Source organism: Sus scrofa, chromosome 15 (genome assembly GCF_054392235.1).
Source record: "Sus scrofa isolate SSC_HxYL_T2T_F1_AM1 chromosome 15, Sscrofa_HxYL_maternal_Yorkshire_Landrace_v2.0, whole genome shotgun sequence".
Classification (NCBI taxonomy): domain Eukaryota; kingdom Metazoa; phylum Chordata; class Mammalia; order Artiodactyla; family Suidae; genus Sus; species Sus scrofa.
The window spans coordinates 87,082,382-87,099,675 of record NC_139397.1 but is presented as its reverse complement, the minus strand read 5'-3'; the positions used below and the strand labels follow the sequence as shown (position 1 = coordinate 87,099,675).

The window sequence follows — 17,294 nt, the reverse complement described above, 5'->3', positions numbered from 1 at the left end:
GCAGCTCTGATTTGTCCCTAGCCTGGAAACTTCTATATGCCACAGGAACGGCCCTAAAAAGAAAAAAAAAAAATCTATTCAGATGTTGACATCTATGCATTTGCTGGTAGGATTTTAGAATTTGCTTAACTCATTCTGATACCCAAAATTTCATAGGCATACCTATTTTTCCCACCTATAATTAACTCCTGGATATGTCTAAACCCAGGCAATCCTAAAGAATTTTCATTTCAGATAAAATAGGGAATTTAAATTTAAAAATAGCAAACTAACTCTTTTTTTTTTAATTTCAAGTACAAGATAACTTGATCTTGCCAAGTTGGAGCAGCAATATAATTTTCACATTAGCTCAGATGACCTCTGGCTCACAAAGTCACCCTGATTATTCTGACAGACATGACCCTGCTCCCTCTTTACCCTCATGCTCTGAAAACCGTTTGTATTTCTCTGTGTGATACCTTTAACATCTTGCCTTGGATTAGAGTTTTTATTGCTTTTCTAGGAATCTTTTTTTTTTTTTTGTCTTTTTGCCATTTCTTGGGCCACTCTCGCATATGGAGGTTCCCAGGCTAGGGGTCGAATCGGAGCTGTAGCCACTGGCCTACACCAGAGCCACAGCAACTCGGGATCCGAGCCACATCTGCAACCTACACCACAGCTCACGGCAACGCCGGATCATTAACCCACTGAGCAAGGGCAGGGATCGAACCCGCAACCTCATGGTTCCTAGCTGGATTTGCTAACCACTGCGCTACGACGGGAACTCCGGAATCTTTTTGAATGCAAAACTCAGGCCACATTTCTTTTCAGACTCCTTTCATTGCCTTTTATGCCATAGTTGCTCACTGCGCAATTATAGAAAATAAGAGATGAATGAGTTTTAAAAGGCACAGTAAACTGAGATTTAAGAAAGCAATAGTTGTACTTAAAGACGAGGTATTTTAAAACTAATTTTCAATGTGAAAGTGAACTTTCTGTTAAATTATGTTTATACATAACTGGTATAGTGAAAGGGACCAAGAATATTTTTTAAAAGTACATCTGAAAATAATAGATTCTGACTTGTTTTCTTGGGAGCAGTGCCATGAATAAAAAGCAAGATTACCTGAAGTTACTTCTGCAATTTGGTGAAAAGTTTTATTACCAGAAACCCATTCATAAACTTATGTAACTTCTCAATGACACAAGGAATTTGCTTGCCAACTGCAGAAAAATGAGACACGGACTTGAAATTGGTCTGATTTCCAAGTCAATTCCTTAGGTTGTTTTAATGTTTTGTTGTTTTTGCTTGTGTTTTAAATTTTTCAACTAAATATCAAAACCAGAGAGCGTCACTCATTATGCAATGATTATGTAACATATTTTATGAATGTTTGGGTCTATTGATACTATTTTTTAAAATTACTGTGGTTAGTAGCAAGCAAGTCCTTTAATTTGTATTCTCTTGTTTTAGCTGTTATTAGAATTCCACCTAAAATAGGAAAACTGAATTGAGTAATAGGATTCTTTCAACTCTGATGTTCCTTAAAATATATGAAAATATTTTTTTGAAAGAACTCATGTTTTGGAACATATGCTACTAACCATGACAATAGCCAACTTGCAGTAAAATTCTCAAAGTAATATGGTAACAATCAGGGATAGCTAGTTTCTATTTGGTTTGTATAGAAGGCAGTGTAATAAAAGACCGAAGTTGTGTTTTAAACTAATGCCAGTGGCCACAAGTTATTGTTACTGATTTGAATGTTGAAGGGATATGAAAAAGAGAAGACATTGTATTTTGAAGGCTCTGAATAATACATGCTCATAAATGGCTCACTTCTTACTTTACTGAGAAGAAATGGACAATGGACTTGAAGTTCATTGGCCAACATGATGTATGGAGCTGTATTAATGGCTTGAATCTAATGGAAATGTTTCTTCAATATAACACTACTGAAAGGAGAGGTAAGCTGCAGATACTAATGTACTAGATTGTAATTTTGGAGTCTCAATTTCATACTGTCTTCTTCTTGCTCCCCCAGACTTTCATAGTGTTAAACAAAGGGAAAACAATCTTCCGTTTCAATGCTGCCCCTGCTTTGTACATGCTTTCTCCTTTCAGTCCTCTAAGAAGAATATCTATTAAGATTTTAGTACATGCATATCCTTTTTAAAAGGCTTACTTACAATAATTCTTTAAATGTAGTTTTTGCTAATTTATTTAAACAAATTGTAGTCCTTTTGTACCTGTAAAGACTCTGGTTTATCCATTTCGATATAACTTGGTGTAGATCTCTGAGTAGACAGAGAATGGCAATTTTGGCATTTGAGGGTAAACTACTTTTATCTATTACTTGCTTGTTCAAAGAGATTTTTTTAAGGCCTTTGGACTTATTTAGAATTATCTTGTAGTGAAAAATTGTTAGCATTTCAACAAATGTCATAGTCGAAGTTGCCACTGTGGTCTTTTATTATATTCCTTGACTCTAAGCTACCTTATTCAGCATGCTTATCATGTGCACTATTCTGACGAACTGCATATTTATGACCATGAGTAACCCTCCAGATTGGACCAAGAATGTAGAGTAAGTGGGTATAAGTACATTTCAATATAGTCTTAGTATGGTTATTTTTATCTTTTCTTTTATATACATGGATGTTACTGCACTTATAAAAACTGTGGTGTTTATCTTCCCATGTTATATAGTTGCTTTTCTTTCAATTATTTTATTTCCTTTACAGCATTAACCTGCTAATATTAGAGTAGAATAATACATGCTACAGTCTTTTGTAAAAAAAAAAAAAAATGACCTTATCAGATCCTTGTTCTTAAACAAGTCACCTATCTCTTGTCCTTGGGTATATTTTTGATAGGAACGATGTAGGGATTTTCTAGGCAGACCTAACACCTGTATTCTTAGTAATTTTTAAACACCTCTACTTTCTGGGAGTATTTCTGATATACACATTTTAAGATTTTCTGGAAATCTTTACTATAGTTTATTATAATAGAATGGGTCCATATTACCAGCTTTGATTGAAAAGAAAAAATTATCAAGATTTACATGGTACCATATTATTTTCACACTTAATATCACAATGGATCCTTGTGTCTAGGTACACTTTTACTGGAATATATACTTTTGAATCACTTGTAAAAATTCTTGCAAGAGGCTTCTGTATAGGAGAATTCACTTTCCTTCGTGACCCGTGGAACTGGCTTGATTTTGTCGTCATTGTTTTTGCGTAAGTATTTTCAGTTTTTTGAAATGCCTGATTCATGAAAATCTCAGACAGCACAGTATTGCCGTAAGAACAGACCTTTGGCATCTGACTTTTCCTGCATATAATGGATGCATTAAAGGATACTCTATGAAAGCTAGTCATCAAAAAAAAAAAAATTTTTTTTTCGGAAAAAAAGCATTTCCCACTCAAAAATGTATGACATCAAGATAGAAAATCTTCCTCACGCTCAGCACTTAGATGTATAGTATATGCAGTGCCATTTAGATACATACTTTCTCCAAGTTCTTATTTAAAACTTGGTAAGATCCATGAGAAGCACAGGAAAAGCTCAGGCCTTTATTATAAGTACTCTTTTTATTAACCTATATTATTCAAAAGCTAAAATATAGAAGGAAATCTTTTTTAAAAGTCTGTTGCAGCATACTAAATCTAACATTAATACATTTTGAATGCATTATATATGCATCCACTGTTTATTTTCAAAGGAAAAAAATCACATTAAGATATAATTTTAATTTATTCATATTGCTGCTCTTTTCCTAAATATATTTGTCCAAAATACTTCTTTACTTTTTAAATCTCAAACCTAAATACAGTATTTTTTCCCTATGTCATTTTGAATAGTAAAAGTAATACGGGTTCATTGGAGGTATTTAGATAGACCGTACAGAAGGGTCTTAAGACCCACCTCTGCATCCATCAGGCTCACTTTTTTTGTGGTCACATCTGACTGCTGTGGTCCCACCCACCACTGCTGCTAAGACAAAACTGAGCCAAAGAAGGCTCTATCTTTTCAGGGATCTCCTATTTATTGAGTATAATTTATGTACCATAAAATTACCTTTTTAAAGTATAAAATTCACTGTTTTTTCTTATGTTCACAAAGTTATAAAACCATCACCATTCTCTGATTCCAGAATATTTTCATCATCTCAGAAAGCAGTTACTTCCGTTTGTCCTCCCCTCAGTCCCTGGAAACCACTCACCTGTGTTCCATCTCTAAGAATTTGCCTATTTTAGATATTTCATATGAATGGATGTAATATGTGGCCTTTTGTATCTGGCTTCTTTGAATTAGCATACCATTTTCAAGATTTCCTGCTGCCGTTTTATAGAATATTAAATACCTAAATTACCATAATGTTGAAGTCTGGTAACTGAAGCATTAAGTTGTTTATTTAGGCATTTAAGCTTATGAATCCATTTTAATAATATATTTATATTTTGCTCACATCAAATGAATCAAATTAAATTAGTAATGATAGAAACAAAAGACTTGCAGAACTATGACTTTAAATAAGAAGTTCCAAACATAAGAAGTACCTTGACTAAAGGCACAGGTAAGTATCATAGAATCTATCTAAATTCTGAATAACTCTGATTTAATTCTACAGGTATTTAACAGAATTTGTAAACCTAGGCAATGTTTCAGCTCTTCGAACTTTCAGAGTGTTGAGAGCTTTGAAAACTATTTCTGTAATCCCAGGTAAGAAGTAATTGGTGTGAAGCACTAGGCCACTCATAACTCCAACTATTTGGGAGTTGTCTTTGTTTGTTTGTGTGTGTGTTGTCACTGTGTTTGTGTATAAACTCCCCTATTACAGATATGTGACAGAGTTTGTGGACCTTGGCAATGTTTCAGCGTTGAGAACGTTCAGAGTTCTCCGAGCTTTGAAAACAATTTCAGTCATTCCAGGTGAGAGTGGGGTTAAACACTGAGGCTGACTTTGATCTTCTGGAAGAAAAACAAGAGAAACTTGCTCTTATGCAATTTTAATTAAATTTGATCTCTTACATTTTTCACAATCATTATTAAAAGTCAGCCTTTGAGTTTAATCAATTGCATGGGTCTTAGAGGATGAAGATGGCCATTTGGTTCACATCTCAACTTGAAATTTTCCCTCCTGTCTAACAGTTCATTTTCCATTTTGCTTATCCAGGAATGAAAATTTCAGTTTGTTTTAATTGCTTTTCCTATAGTTAAGAAAAGAGTTATAAAATATCAGCATGGGGGGATCGCATGACATAATGATTTTTTCTTTCCTCAACAAACCATATCTTAACTGAAAATTAGTAAGTTGTTACTATATGCTGTAATTCAGCCTTTTTTGTTTTGTTTTGTGTTATAAGAGATGGTTTGTTTGATATTCACTGAATTGGAACTTTTTAAAAATTATCTTTATGAGTGAGTGTGGATATGGTTGGAACAACCAAATTACTCATTTTAGCAGTGTGGTTATTCTTTGGAAAATTTTCCGTTTTTCTATCATTTGCTGTAATATACAGAAACAAAGTATATAAAACAGCAGTCTCCCCTTTTGAGCTGGTAGGCTCTTGTTGATTTAGGTTATTTAAGGTTCACTGATTTGATAAAATGCATGCATTTCTAGGAAAGCTTGTGTTTTGATTTTGTTTCTCATTCAGAGGCTTTATTTCATTTTGAACACCATTTTCCCCTCTGTATGCAGGCCTGAAGACCATTGTGGGGGCTCTGATCCAGTCTGTGAAGAAGCTCTCTGATGTCATGATCCTGACTGTGTTCTGTTTGAGCGTCTTTGCACTGATTGGGCTGCAGCTGTTTATGGGCAACCTGAAGCACAAATGTGTGCGGTCACCCCTTGAAACTAATGAAACAATAGAAAGCATATTGCTTAACCTTGATGAAGAAGAGTATAAAAGTAAGAGTGCCCTGTGTTTGTTAATAGGTTGTTCTCTTTTGGCAGTGAAATGTTGCTTTCACTTTAATAATTTCAGAATTATTCAAATAGAACATTTCTGCAGTGAGTTTGGAACATGTTATATTTTTGTAAATTTCCCTGGATCTAAGTTTCCTAGCAGTTCTAATATTGAGAACATGAGATAGTTCCATAATTCTCAATTGCTGTAAGATAAAAAAGAATAAATTTGTTCTAGAGAAATAAATTTAGCTATGAATTAATGATAGTAACCACTACATTTTATCGTAAGATATATTTTATGTATCTTTTATTGTATAATTCATAATTTAATATAATTTACTCTATAATAATATTTTACTTATTTTTATAACTACAACATTGTACAGTGATGTTAATCATAGTATAATTATACTGTTAATTATCACATGTTAACATGTCTGTCTCAGTAGTATTTCTAAAGACTTGTGTAAGCAGAAGAATATACTCAGCATTATAGGCATTGTCCTTATGCCAAATGAGTGATGAGTTTCACAGCTCTTTCTTTTTTTTTTTTTTTCCCCTTTTTTTTTTTTTTTTTTGTCTTTTGTTGTTGTTGTTGTTGCTATTTCTTGGGCCGCTCCCGCGGCATATGGAGGTTCCCAGGCTAGGGGTCGAATCGGAGCTGTAGCCACCGGCCTACACCAGAGCCACAGCAACACAGGATCCGAGCCGAGTCTGCAACCTACACCACAGCTCACGGCAACGCCGGATCGTTAACCCACTGAGCAAGGGCAGGGCCCGAACCCGCAACCTCATGGTTCCTAGTCGGATTCCTTAACCACTGCGCCACGACGGGAACTCCCACAGCTCTTTCTAATGGTGTCCTTTAATCTAGCTATTGACCATCAAAAGGTTTTTTTGTTTGTTTTTTTTTTTTTTTGTCTTTTGTCTTTTTAGGGCTGCACTCACAGCATATGGAGATTCCCAGGCTAGGGGTCAAATGGGAGCTATAGCTGCCAGACTACACCACAGCCATAGCAACGCTGGATCCAAGCCGTGTCTGCGACTTAACGCCAAAGCTCACGACAACTCTGGATTCTTAACCACCTGAGCAAGGCCAGGGATCGAACCTGCTTCCTCATGGATACTAGTTGGGTTCTTGAACCACTGAGCCATGACGGGAACTCCTATCTTTTTTGTTTGTTGTTGTTTTGTTTTGTTTTGTTTGAAAAGTTTAATTCGTCAGAATTAGGTCTATAGGTACCATTTGAGATGATCTGTAAATTAAGTAGATCAAAAGTCTACTTAATTCACAAGTTTATTGTAGAGTATCTTACAGAAAGCATAAACTGCATGTTTTATAAACGGTTGTCCCCTAACAGTTTCTCAAACAGAGCTGATGAGTTTGGGTGAGGCTGAGATCACGCAAGATTCTACTTTCTGTCTGACACCTGCAGTGGGTCTGTATGATGTTGCCCAATGAACTCATAAACCTTAATAGATAATTAGATCCAGAGATGAGGTGGGCATGTAGGTACCTTTGATAGAAGGAAATCAGGGAGTAAGACAGGATTCTCCTCTAATAGTAAAGAGCTGTATACATCAGTTTTTATTCTTTGTGGTTTTTTTTTTTTTTTCTACTCACTGGAGAATATAAAGACAAATAAAACCTAGCTAATATAGTAAAAGACTATAAAGATAACTGAAGAAAAATACAAGCATAAATCAAGAAAACAAGATTAACTGATTCACTTTGCTATATGCCTAAAATTAACACAACTGTGTAAGTCAGTTGTATTCCAATACAATGTTTAGAAAAAGAAAACGGAAGGTTTTCAAGGAAAATATTTAATGCTTATTTTTTATTACTAGTATTTGATGAGGAATTTAGCATATTTTCCTTTCCTTTTTTTCTTTACTTACTTTTTCAGCTTCTGGTTTTTGTTAATACGATCTTAAATTTTAGTTCAAATTTCCAAAGAATTTTATATTTTCTTGATTTATAAGCCAAAAAAGTAGTATATCTCATAAGTAATTGTTGACATTGAATTGTTCTACAAATTGTTCTACAACGCTTACTTAAATTTGATGTTTTTATGCAAAGATCACTACCAGACCTTTATTTCTGAATCCTGAGCGCATTCTTAAGCTCATGATAGGAATGGTTTTTTTCAGCCCTGCTGGAATTTTACTTCAAGCAATTTTTTTCAAAAAGAGTGGAAAAATCCCTTGAATTTTGCAGTATATCTTCATATTGTGTTTACACAAGAGAATGACAGCTTAACTAACAATGAAATTTTATACCACAATCCTCTTGCTCTATTCTATACATTATTCTTGATTTTCTTCTGAAATATAGTTTCACAGTGGAGATGTTTGTGTTAAGTCTGAGTTTGGTTTCCCACCTGTTTTCTGTGTCATAGAAGCCTGGTCTCACTGCGGTATATATCCAGGCATTCATTTATCTTATGTGTTTATTGGTTGCTTCCCTGGGCTAAGTAAGCACTGTGCAGTTTCCTGGAGCTGTAGCAATGAACATGATAACATAAATCCCTGCTTCCACAGAGCCTATCTTCTAGGGAGAATGAAAGAGTAAAAGAAGAGGAACAGACACAAGAATATTACAAGTTACAACAAATACTATGCAAAGAAAATAAGTCTCAGGGGCTGAGATACCAACTAAATGAAAAGATCCCTCTGAGGAAGTGACATTTTAACAGAGATCTAAAGGACAATGAGCAGCCAGTAAATAGCATGAGTGTCTATGGGGGCTGCTGCTTGACATTGAAGGAAGAGCATGTGGAAAAGCCCTGAGACAAGAAAGAGTATATGTGTTTAAAGAATGTGAGAACACAAGTGTGGTTAGATTTTGGCAAAGGAGATGCAGAATGGCAGCAGAGAAAGTAAGAGAGAAAGGCAGGGCTCATATCATGAAGGATATCCTAACCTGGGAAAGGGAGTTTGGGTTTTAATTTAAATGCAGTGGTTTTTATCACTTTGCCATATGGAGAGCTGATTGGACAAGAGTGGTTGCTAAATTGGAATAAGGAAGACAGTTAGGATGTTGTTTCTGTCATCAAAACAAGAGAAGATTGTGGCTTCCTTCACAGTGGTGGCAGAAAGTGAAAAGGGTGAGTTCAAGATGATACCTTAGAGTTCCCTCGTGGTGCAGGAGGTTAAGGATTCTGGCATTGTCACTGCAGCAACTGTGGTGTGGGTTCAGTCCCTGGCCTGGGAACTTCCACATGCTGTGGAAGAAGAAAAAAAAGTGATACCTATAGAACTTGCTGAGAGGAGAGGAGGGCTTGGGGATCTCTTCTAGGTTTTTGGCCGTAATAACTGAATAGATGGCAAGGAGAAATGAGGAAAGGTGGGCAGGTTTGTAGGAGAAAGCTGCTATTAACCAGTCAAAATTGAGATGTCATTGGGACATCCAGGTTGAGATATCAAGTAGACAATTGGCAATTTAAGCACAGAGATCAGAGGAACTGCCTGGTTTAGAGATATACACTTTAAAGTAACCAGCACAAGAAAAGATATGTACCCAAATACATACATCCTTCTGAAAAAGAACCCTGATTTTGATAAGTAGGTAGAGAATGGACAACTTGGTGTTTTAAGTAGATTTGGTGTTTAGAGGATGCTGATCGCCAGAACCCTAATGTCTAGAAGGCAGGGAGGAAGGAGGACCCAGAAAAAGACTCAGAGAAAGAGTGGCCAGTACAGTAAGAAGCAGAGATTTAAGTAGTGAAGCCAAGAAAAGAAAATATATTGAGAAAAGGGAGTTCTTGTGCTGAATGATGCTGCAAGATCAAGGATTAAGATCAAGATCAAGGATGAGGAAGATAGAGAAATATATATTAGCTTAAATAAGCATGGAAACCACTAGGGGACTTGGATGAGGAAATTTTAGTGGAGTGGTAGGAGCACAAGATTGGACTAAGGTGATGACAGGGGCGACTAAGATGTCGAAGAGAAGACAGTATGCACAGACAATTCTCCTAAGAAATTTGGCTGTAAAGGGAATCAGGGGAGTTCCCATTGTAGCTCAGGGGTAATGAACCTGTCTAGTATCCATGATGATGAGGGTTTGATCCCGGTTTGATCATGAACCATCTAATCCATGATTCCAGATGGGCAATAATAAGAAGGGAATTCTCAACACCACAAAGGCAATGAGATAGGAAAGGTTTTAGGTTAGACAATCCCCTGAGAGCTGATAATAGTACTTCATGTCTCAGAACACTGACCTGACAATAGGCCTCAGTGGGTTAAGGTTCCAGCTTTGCCATGAGCTGTGGTGTAGGCTGGCAGCTACAGCTCTGATCAACCCCTAGCCTGGGAACGTCCATATGCTGCACATGCAGCCTTAAAAAGAAAAAACTAAAAACTAACAAAAATTATTTTTTAAAAAAGGGAATCAATAATAGGGATGATGGCTGGCATTTTTTTAAAAACATGGATTTTGATAGGGATGTTAGAAATGAATGAGTAGGAAAATACAGAGTGCTAATTCGGGAGAGAGGGGGCAGGCAAGCCCTTGAGAAATCAGAGAGACCTCTCTGCCATGGAAGCAGGAGGAAAAATGGAGGAGCAGGCTACAGCCTAATCAGGATAGGATTAAGTCCAACCCAGTGGCTTTTATGTCCTCAGAAAAGTGTGAGACGGGATCACTGGCTGGGAGTCCAAAGGAGGAATTCTCTTTGTATTACATTTTCCCTTTACATGTTAAACTTAAATTCTCTTGAGGCCTAATTATCCTGATAATTTACTGGCTACTTGTTTAGGAATTATATTAGAGTGCTTCTCAAGACCAGAGTGAGTTACTCCCATTGCTTTACCCTTCATCATTCATGTACTGAGGTAAATCTGTTATCTGCCTTCCCCTCAGACCCCCACATGCCAGCACAGGTAGCTCTAGAGCCCATCTAGAGATGATTGGTAAATGTTAACTGGTATTACCTGAAAGGATAACTCTAACATAATCTTCCATAATAAAACCATCTTGGAGGTTTATATGTAAAAATTTGCATGATAACCTCCCCATCCTCATTCTGCCATGTACAATGAGGCACAAAAGGTACCATGTAAGGGGAAAATGTGCTTTTATTTCAGTTCTATATCCTCAACATTCAGAACTTATAAGCCCTGAATAGGTAGATACTGGTGAATAAACAAGGAGAGAATTTCAGAAAACACGTTTCCTTCATTTATAGCGTTGCCTTGCTGACTGCCTCTTCTGGAATACTTGGAGTTTTGCCCAGGGATATTTTCATTTCCTTCCTCCCTTCCCCCCTTCCCTCCCCTTCCTATAGCTTGATGATGACTCCCATCTTTATATCTTCATCCTTGATCCCTTCACTAACCTCAAGACTCATAACAATCCAATCACGTACTTGATAAATATAAAACCTACTTACTAATCATCTCTCTTCCACATACCCCATAGGCAGACCATCAGCAAATCCTGCGGCCTTTATCCCATCCCCAGCTCTCTGTATCCGTGGCTACTCTCTGAATGTAGCCATGTTACCTCTCATTGTGGTCACTTAGCTTGTATCCCTTCTTCTACCCCTGCCCTCCTATAGTCCACAGTCCACAAAGCAGCAAGAGCAACATTTTAAAATGTTACTTATCAGCTCATTTTTCCACCTCCTACTTCTTTTACTTCCTATCACTTAAAATCCAAACTCCTTTCCATGGCATATAAAGCCTTGCTCCATGGCCCCTGCCTCCCTCAGCCACCACAATTCTCCTCACTCACTGTGCTGTAACACGTGCTGGCCGTCTTATTTCTTGCATTCACCAACTTTATTTCTAGCTCAGGGTTCTTTGCCCTTTATTCTTCATCCTGTCAAGACATCTCTTTACCAGATACTTTGAATGGCTGGCTTTTTTGTAGCATTTAGGCTCTAGTTCAAATGTCAGCTCTTTAGAAAAGGTTTCCCTGACCACATGTATTGTATTATTTTAATTTGTTTTCTTTAGGGCATTTATCCCTGTGTGAAAATACCTTGTTTGTTTACTTATTTTTAAGTGTCTTTCTCCATACCCAATCTCAACCCTTACCTAAACATAAAACTCTGTAAAACTAATGATCTTGTTTATCATATTTATCATTGTATTCACTGCCTGGCCCATAAGTGGGTATCAGTAAATACTGAGGGAAAATATATGAGAATATAATAAATGAATGCCTATTGCCTGGGACTGGGCCTGAATGTGGTGAATATGTCAATTAGCTTTTTGCTGTATCACTCTTAAAGCTTACCCTCCATAATGTTATTTTGTTCACTTTCTTCCTAAACAGAATATTTGTATTACTTGGAGGGATCCAAAGATGCTCTCCTTTGTGGTTTCAGCACAGATTCAGGGTATGTAATATTTGCTTTGATTTTCGTCTAAAGGCTGAAAAAAAAAAAGGAAAAGCAAACTCAATCAATTTGCTAAAAGAACCTTTTCTTCTATATTATTTTCATATATTTCATGACATTCCTTGACTCATTCTGTCCCACAGTGAGTCAAGAATTTAAAATGTTCACAGTTAATGCATATTTTTGAAAGCAAGACCTTGAGGTAGTGCTTGAATTAAAACAAGAAACAAGACACACAAATCTTAAGAAAGCAGAAAAAAAATTGCTTCCAGAAAACTCCACCAAAGTTGGTTCGATAGTTTCCAGACTTCTTTCTGGAAAGGAGAGTGACACTGTTGGGGAGTAGAAATCCCCAATTGTATTCATTCTCCAGTCAATTATGGTTCATAGGTTCCTGAATGCAGTGACATTCTGGCCACTCTAAACAAAAGAATCTCATGGATACTTTGTCTTAAAGATATTTCAAGAATGTCATATTTATGTCAGTATCTACTCTGCTGTTTCTCCCATACACCAACTTCATTTCTGCTGCAGGGCCTTTGTTCTTTCATTCCCTCTGCCCAGAAATCTCTTGACCAGTCTCTGTGTATGCACTGGGAACGTAAACATAAACAAGATAAAGTTGGTGCTCCCAAAGACACCTCAGAACACTGTTTTTACTTGGGATCATGGATAGCAATCTACGAAGTAAAAAGAAAAAAAGCCTTAAAGCTATAAATCTTTATGAACTTATATGATTGCTAAATATTGACTCTTCTTGATTCTAATTCTCTCCAAGAATAATTTGGGGAGATACAGTTTTATTAGGGGGCCTACATGTCAATCTTTATGGATACAAGAACTATTCTGTGACATCTGGTGAAAGTTTCCAAGTTTGGATGATTGATGATGATGATACTAATAGCAGCTACCATTTATTAAATGCCTTTTATGTGTGGGAGCTAGGCTATGTAGTTTCCATACGTTATCTTCTTTAAACTTAATAAAAAGTTTAACCTTTGAAGGTAGGTGTTATTATCTTGTCTCACAGCAAGAAAAAACCGGGTCTTAGGTAATTTGAGTAATTTAACAAAGTCAACAACTAGTAAAAAGTAAGGGTAGCATTCAAGCCAGTTCTTTCTGACTCCAAATAATGTGTTCTTAATGATTATTCAACATTGTCCCTCTAGAAAGGAAGCCTTGAGTTTCTTACTTCTCTGTAGTACTCTTCAGCTCACACCCTGAGGATGCTCTGACATGTGATATCCTTTTTCACATGTAGTCAGTGCCCAGAAGGGTACATCTGCATGAAGGTTGGCAGGAACCCTGATTATGGCTACACGAGCTTCGATACCTTCAGTTGGGCCTTCTTAGCCTTGTTTCGACTAATGACCCAGGATTACTGGGAAAACCTTTACCAACAGGTGAGTGCCAAAAAAAAAAAAATTCATCATATTCACTGCACAAAAATCTGATGTATGCTCCTTATCAGCTTTATATACAAGATGTTTTATTCAGTTTTGAATGGAGAAAACACTATTGTCTTAGTACTAAAATCTAACACGTTCTAGTTCTAGCACTATGAGAATGAATAGTTTTTAAGTCATTAATTACTTTCTTATCTGTTCTGGGCTTTTTTATCTATAGACCTCTTTTCCCCTTTCTGAACATAGCATTTCATGGGGTCCTAGGTAAATAGCAAGAAATGGACTATAATGTTCACAGCACTCCTACATACACTATGCTTTCTGCACATGCCTCTCTGTTTGCATGCCCTAAACACCAGGCTCTCCTGTGCTCACCATCCTTTATTTCATGAGCTCCTGGGTACAATTGTTCTGGACTGGATAATATCCCCCCAAATTCATCTGTTGAAGTCTTAACTCCCAGTACCTTAGAATGACTGTATTTGGAATTAGGGCCTTTAAAGAAATAATTAGTTAAAATGAGGCTATTTAGGGTGGGCCCCTGATCCAATCTGGTGTCCTTATAAGAAGCAAACATTAGTACATGAGAGAGAGAGATGCACACACGCATACATACACAGACACACACACACACACACACACACACACACACACACACACACACGGAGAGAATACCAAGTGAGGACTCGGTGAGAAGGTGACCATCTACAGCCAAGGAGAGAGGCCTTGTGGGGAACCAACACTTTGATTTTGCTCCATCCTCTGAGACTGTGAGAAAATAAAGTTCTGTTTTTTAAGCTCCCCAACTCATAGCATTTTTTTTATGGCAGCCTGAAAAACAAGAATTGAAGACTCAATTTGTGTCTGTAAGTTTTCCTCTCCCAACTCAGTTGCTCCTTCCTTTACACGTCCATGCCCTATGGCTAGTCCCCAGTTTACAGTGTCCATCTCTTGTCCTGAAATTCTTCTTTCACATGGCCATCTCCCATCTCCTCTAACTTGCATGTGATCCTCTCGGGACTGGGAGCTCTATCTTTTCACCTATGTATTCTCAGCACCCAAAGGAAGGAGACCAAAAATGATGAGTCATTTTTCTTAAATTGCCACAGGTGCTACTTTTGGCTTGTTTTATGTTTACTTCATTTCTGAGAATATTATAAATGAATATAGGAATGGTATAAAAATCTACCACACGCAAAAAAAAGAAATATGAATGACTTTTTAAGTATGAAAAAAGATATTCACCTTTACTGTACATTAAAACTAGAATGACATAACTTTTCATCTGTCAGAATGACAAAGATCAAAAAGTAGATCAGGAGTTCCTGCTGTGGCACAACGGATGGGCAGTATATCTGCAGCGCGAAGATGCAGGTTCCATCCCCAGCCCAGCACAGTGGGTTAAAGGAACTGGCATTGCCACAGCTGACACATAAATCACAACTGTGACTCATATCTGACCCCTGGCCCGGGAACTCCATATGCCACAGGGTGGCCAAAATAGAAGGAAAAAAAAAGTAGTTCAAAAGAGAGGCACTGTCACACTGAGGTGTGGGGAAGCAGACTCTCTCACCTATTGCTGGAAACCACTGGGCAGGGTAACACAGGAATTTCTATGAAAACTAAAATGAATATACCTGATGAACTAAGAATGCCACTACTAAGAATTTATGCAAAACAAGACATCAGTAACAACAGTAACTGATAGAAAAGGGAACTGAGTTCCTAGGCTTCAGAGATAGGAAAAAGAGACATTTTTCATTTCATATCTGTTTGTGCTATTTGAATTTTTTAGTGTTAATTAAACATACAAGAAAGATTAATATTTACCTTACCTTAGCATAATATACTGTTAATACTTCTTGTTAAAGGTAGAATTTTATCAGTAGTTGTGCTATAGAAATAATCTAGTTCTATTTATTTGAAAATGAGTAAAGCAGCTAGTTTTTGAGCAATTTTCAGACTGGGAGAAAAAATTCAAGTCATGATTATGCTTAATAATAGTCAAGAAACATTCTTCATTTTGGTACAGGTTTAATTGCTGTATTCTATGTACTGAAAAAAGTGTGTATTTTAATACTGATTGTTTTCCATGAAGGTATAATTTTATTCCTTTATATTTTTGATAACATGAGATTATATAGAACTCTCTGATTTAGCATGCCAAATATGCCATTCAAGTTGAAATGATTTACCAAAAAGCCGTTCTGTGTTATTAAAATAAGGATTTCCATTTTTCCTAGACCCTGCGTGCAGCTGGGAAAACCTACATGATCTTCTTTGTTGTGGTGATTTTCCTGGGCTCCTTTTATCTAATAAACTTGATCCTGGCTGTGGTTGCTATGGCCTATGAAGAACAGAACCAGGCAAACATCGAAGAAGCTAGGCAGAAAGAATTAGAATTTCAACAGATGTTAGAGCGACTTAAGAAAGAGCAAGAGGAAGCTGAGGTATTGTTATTTGGCTTACAAATCTTCCTAGAAGTAGGAATGTAAAGGGGAATGACAGAAGCCCTATGTCTATACTCAGCCTTTCCTGGGGTGGTTTTCCTCCCTGAATTCTTTTATAAGAACTGAATCTTCATTCCGATGAGGTGGAAGGAAGCAATTCTGGCTTGAGTTAGGTTTGACATCTGGCCCATTTCACCTTCCCCCATAATCAGCTCACTCACTCTGGCATAGAGAACATTCTAAGTTCTTCCTTCTAAACTGTTACCTATGATTCCTCAGTGTATATACATTATGCAAAGTCCCCAAATATATATGATGTATTTCCCCAGAGGAACAAGTGTACACAGATGTTTAGAGGAAATTATTTTGATGTTAAAGTTAACAGATACTCTGTAGGGTAGACAGCAAATGTTCATGTGTTTTAGTTACTGTTGCAAGGATTAAATGTGAGATGTTGAGAACACAATACTTGTGATTGTGGCCACTTTAGGTTAAGTCACAGATTCTTAGATTTCTCCTTACTTCTCCCTCCAAAGGGTACTTCAGTGGAAAAGTTTAAGAGGATTTGTACTAAGAGAACCAACATTTCAAATATTCTGCAAGGGTACTAAAACATGGTTGATGATTTGACCTAGTTAAATCTCTTAAAGGATACTCACCTATTGGTGGGAGGGTGGTAATCTATAATGCAGAAAAACCTTGATGCAGAAAGTTGTTCAGTGCAGGATTTTAATAATATTAAAAATCAGAAAGCATTTAAATTTCCAAAAAGTAGAAAATGCTTGAGAGGATTATAATATTTTTGTGTCTTAGAGTACTATTCAGCCATAAAATGATGTGTTTTAAAAATATTATGACAGGAAAAAGTGTTAATATAACAGTGTATTAAGTTGTAGAATACAAAATAAGATACAAACAATTTAAAAATTATACATATAAAGACTGGAAGAAATGTTAACACCAGTTATTTCTAGGATATATGATTATGAATGATTTTTGGTTTTTATTCACAATATCTTTATCTTCCCAATTTTTACAAGCATTGTTTTATTTTTATAATAAAAGTTTAATTTTTATACAACAGGTAGCAGTAGGCTATCCCAGGAATTTCCCAGGGAACCTCTTAAAAGCTTCTTTCATTTTCTTGAGATATTTTGTAATACTTTATTTTATTTTCAA

The 17,294-nt window shown here is 36.5% G+C and overlaps 1 protein-coding gene across 15 annotated transcripts in view; it reads left to right on the top strand.

Moving 5' to 3' along the window:
* Nucleotides 1-17,294, top strand: part of SCN9A (sodium voltage-gated channel alpha subunit 9) — a 166,633-nt gene that overhangs the window by 70,531 nt on the left and 78,808 nt on the right. For 13 of the 15 annotated variants that reach the window (XR_014829474.1, XR_014829477.1, XR_014829475.1 and 10 more), the window contains exons 3-10: nucleotides 2,025-2,143; nucleotides 2,478-2,567; nucleotides 3,100-3,228; nucleotides 4,623-4,714; nucleotides 5,697-5,906; nucleotides 12,196-12,259; nucleotides 13,521-13,662; nucleotides 15,909-16,115. Coding sequence is in view for 9 of the 15 variants with exons in the window: in XM_021076177.2 (XP_020931836.1) it covers nucleotides 2,025-2,143; nucleotides 2,478-2,567; nucleotides 3,100-3,228; nucleotides 4,623-4,714; nucleotides 5,697-5,906; nucleotides 12,196-12,259; nucleotides 13,521-13,662; nucleotides 15,909-16,115 (1,053 nt within the window). In the remaining 6 variants the exon portion in view is untranslated. Of the gene's footprint in view, nucleotides 1-2,024; nucleotides 2,144-2,477; nucleotides 2,568-3,099; nucleotides 3,229-4,622; nucleotides 4,715-4,832; nucleotides 4,925-5,696; nucleotides 5,907-12,195; nucleotides 12,260-13,520; nucleotides 13,663-15,908; nucleotides 16,116-17,294 lie in introns of all 15 variants that reach the window. The other 2 variants (XR_014829479.1, XM_084999343.1) reach the window with 1 other exon arrangement.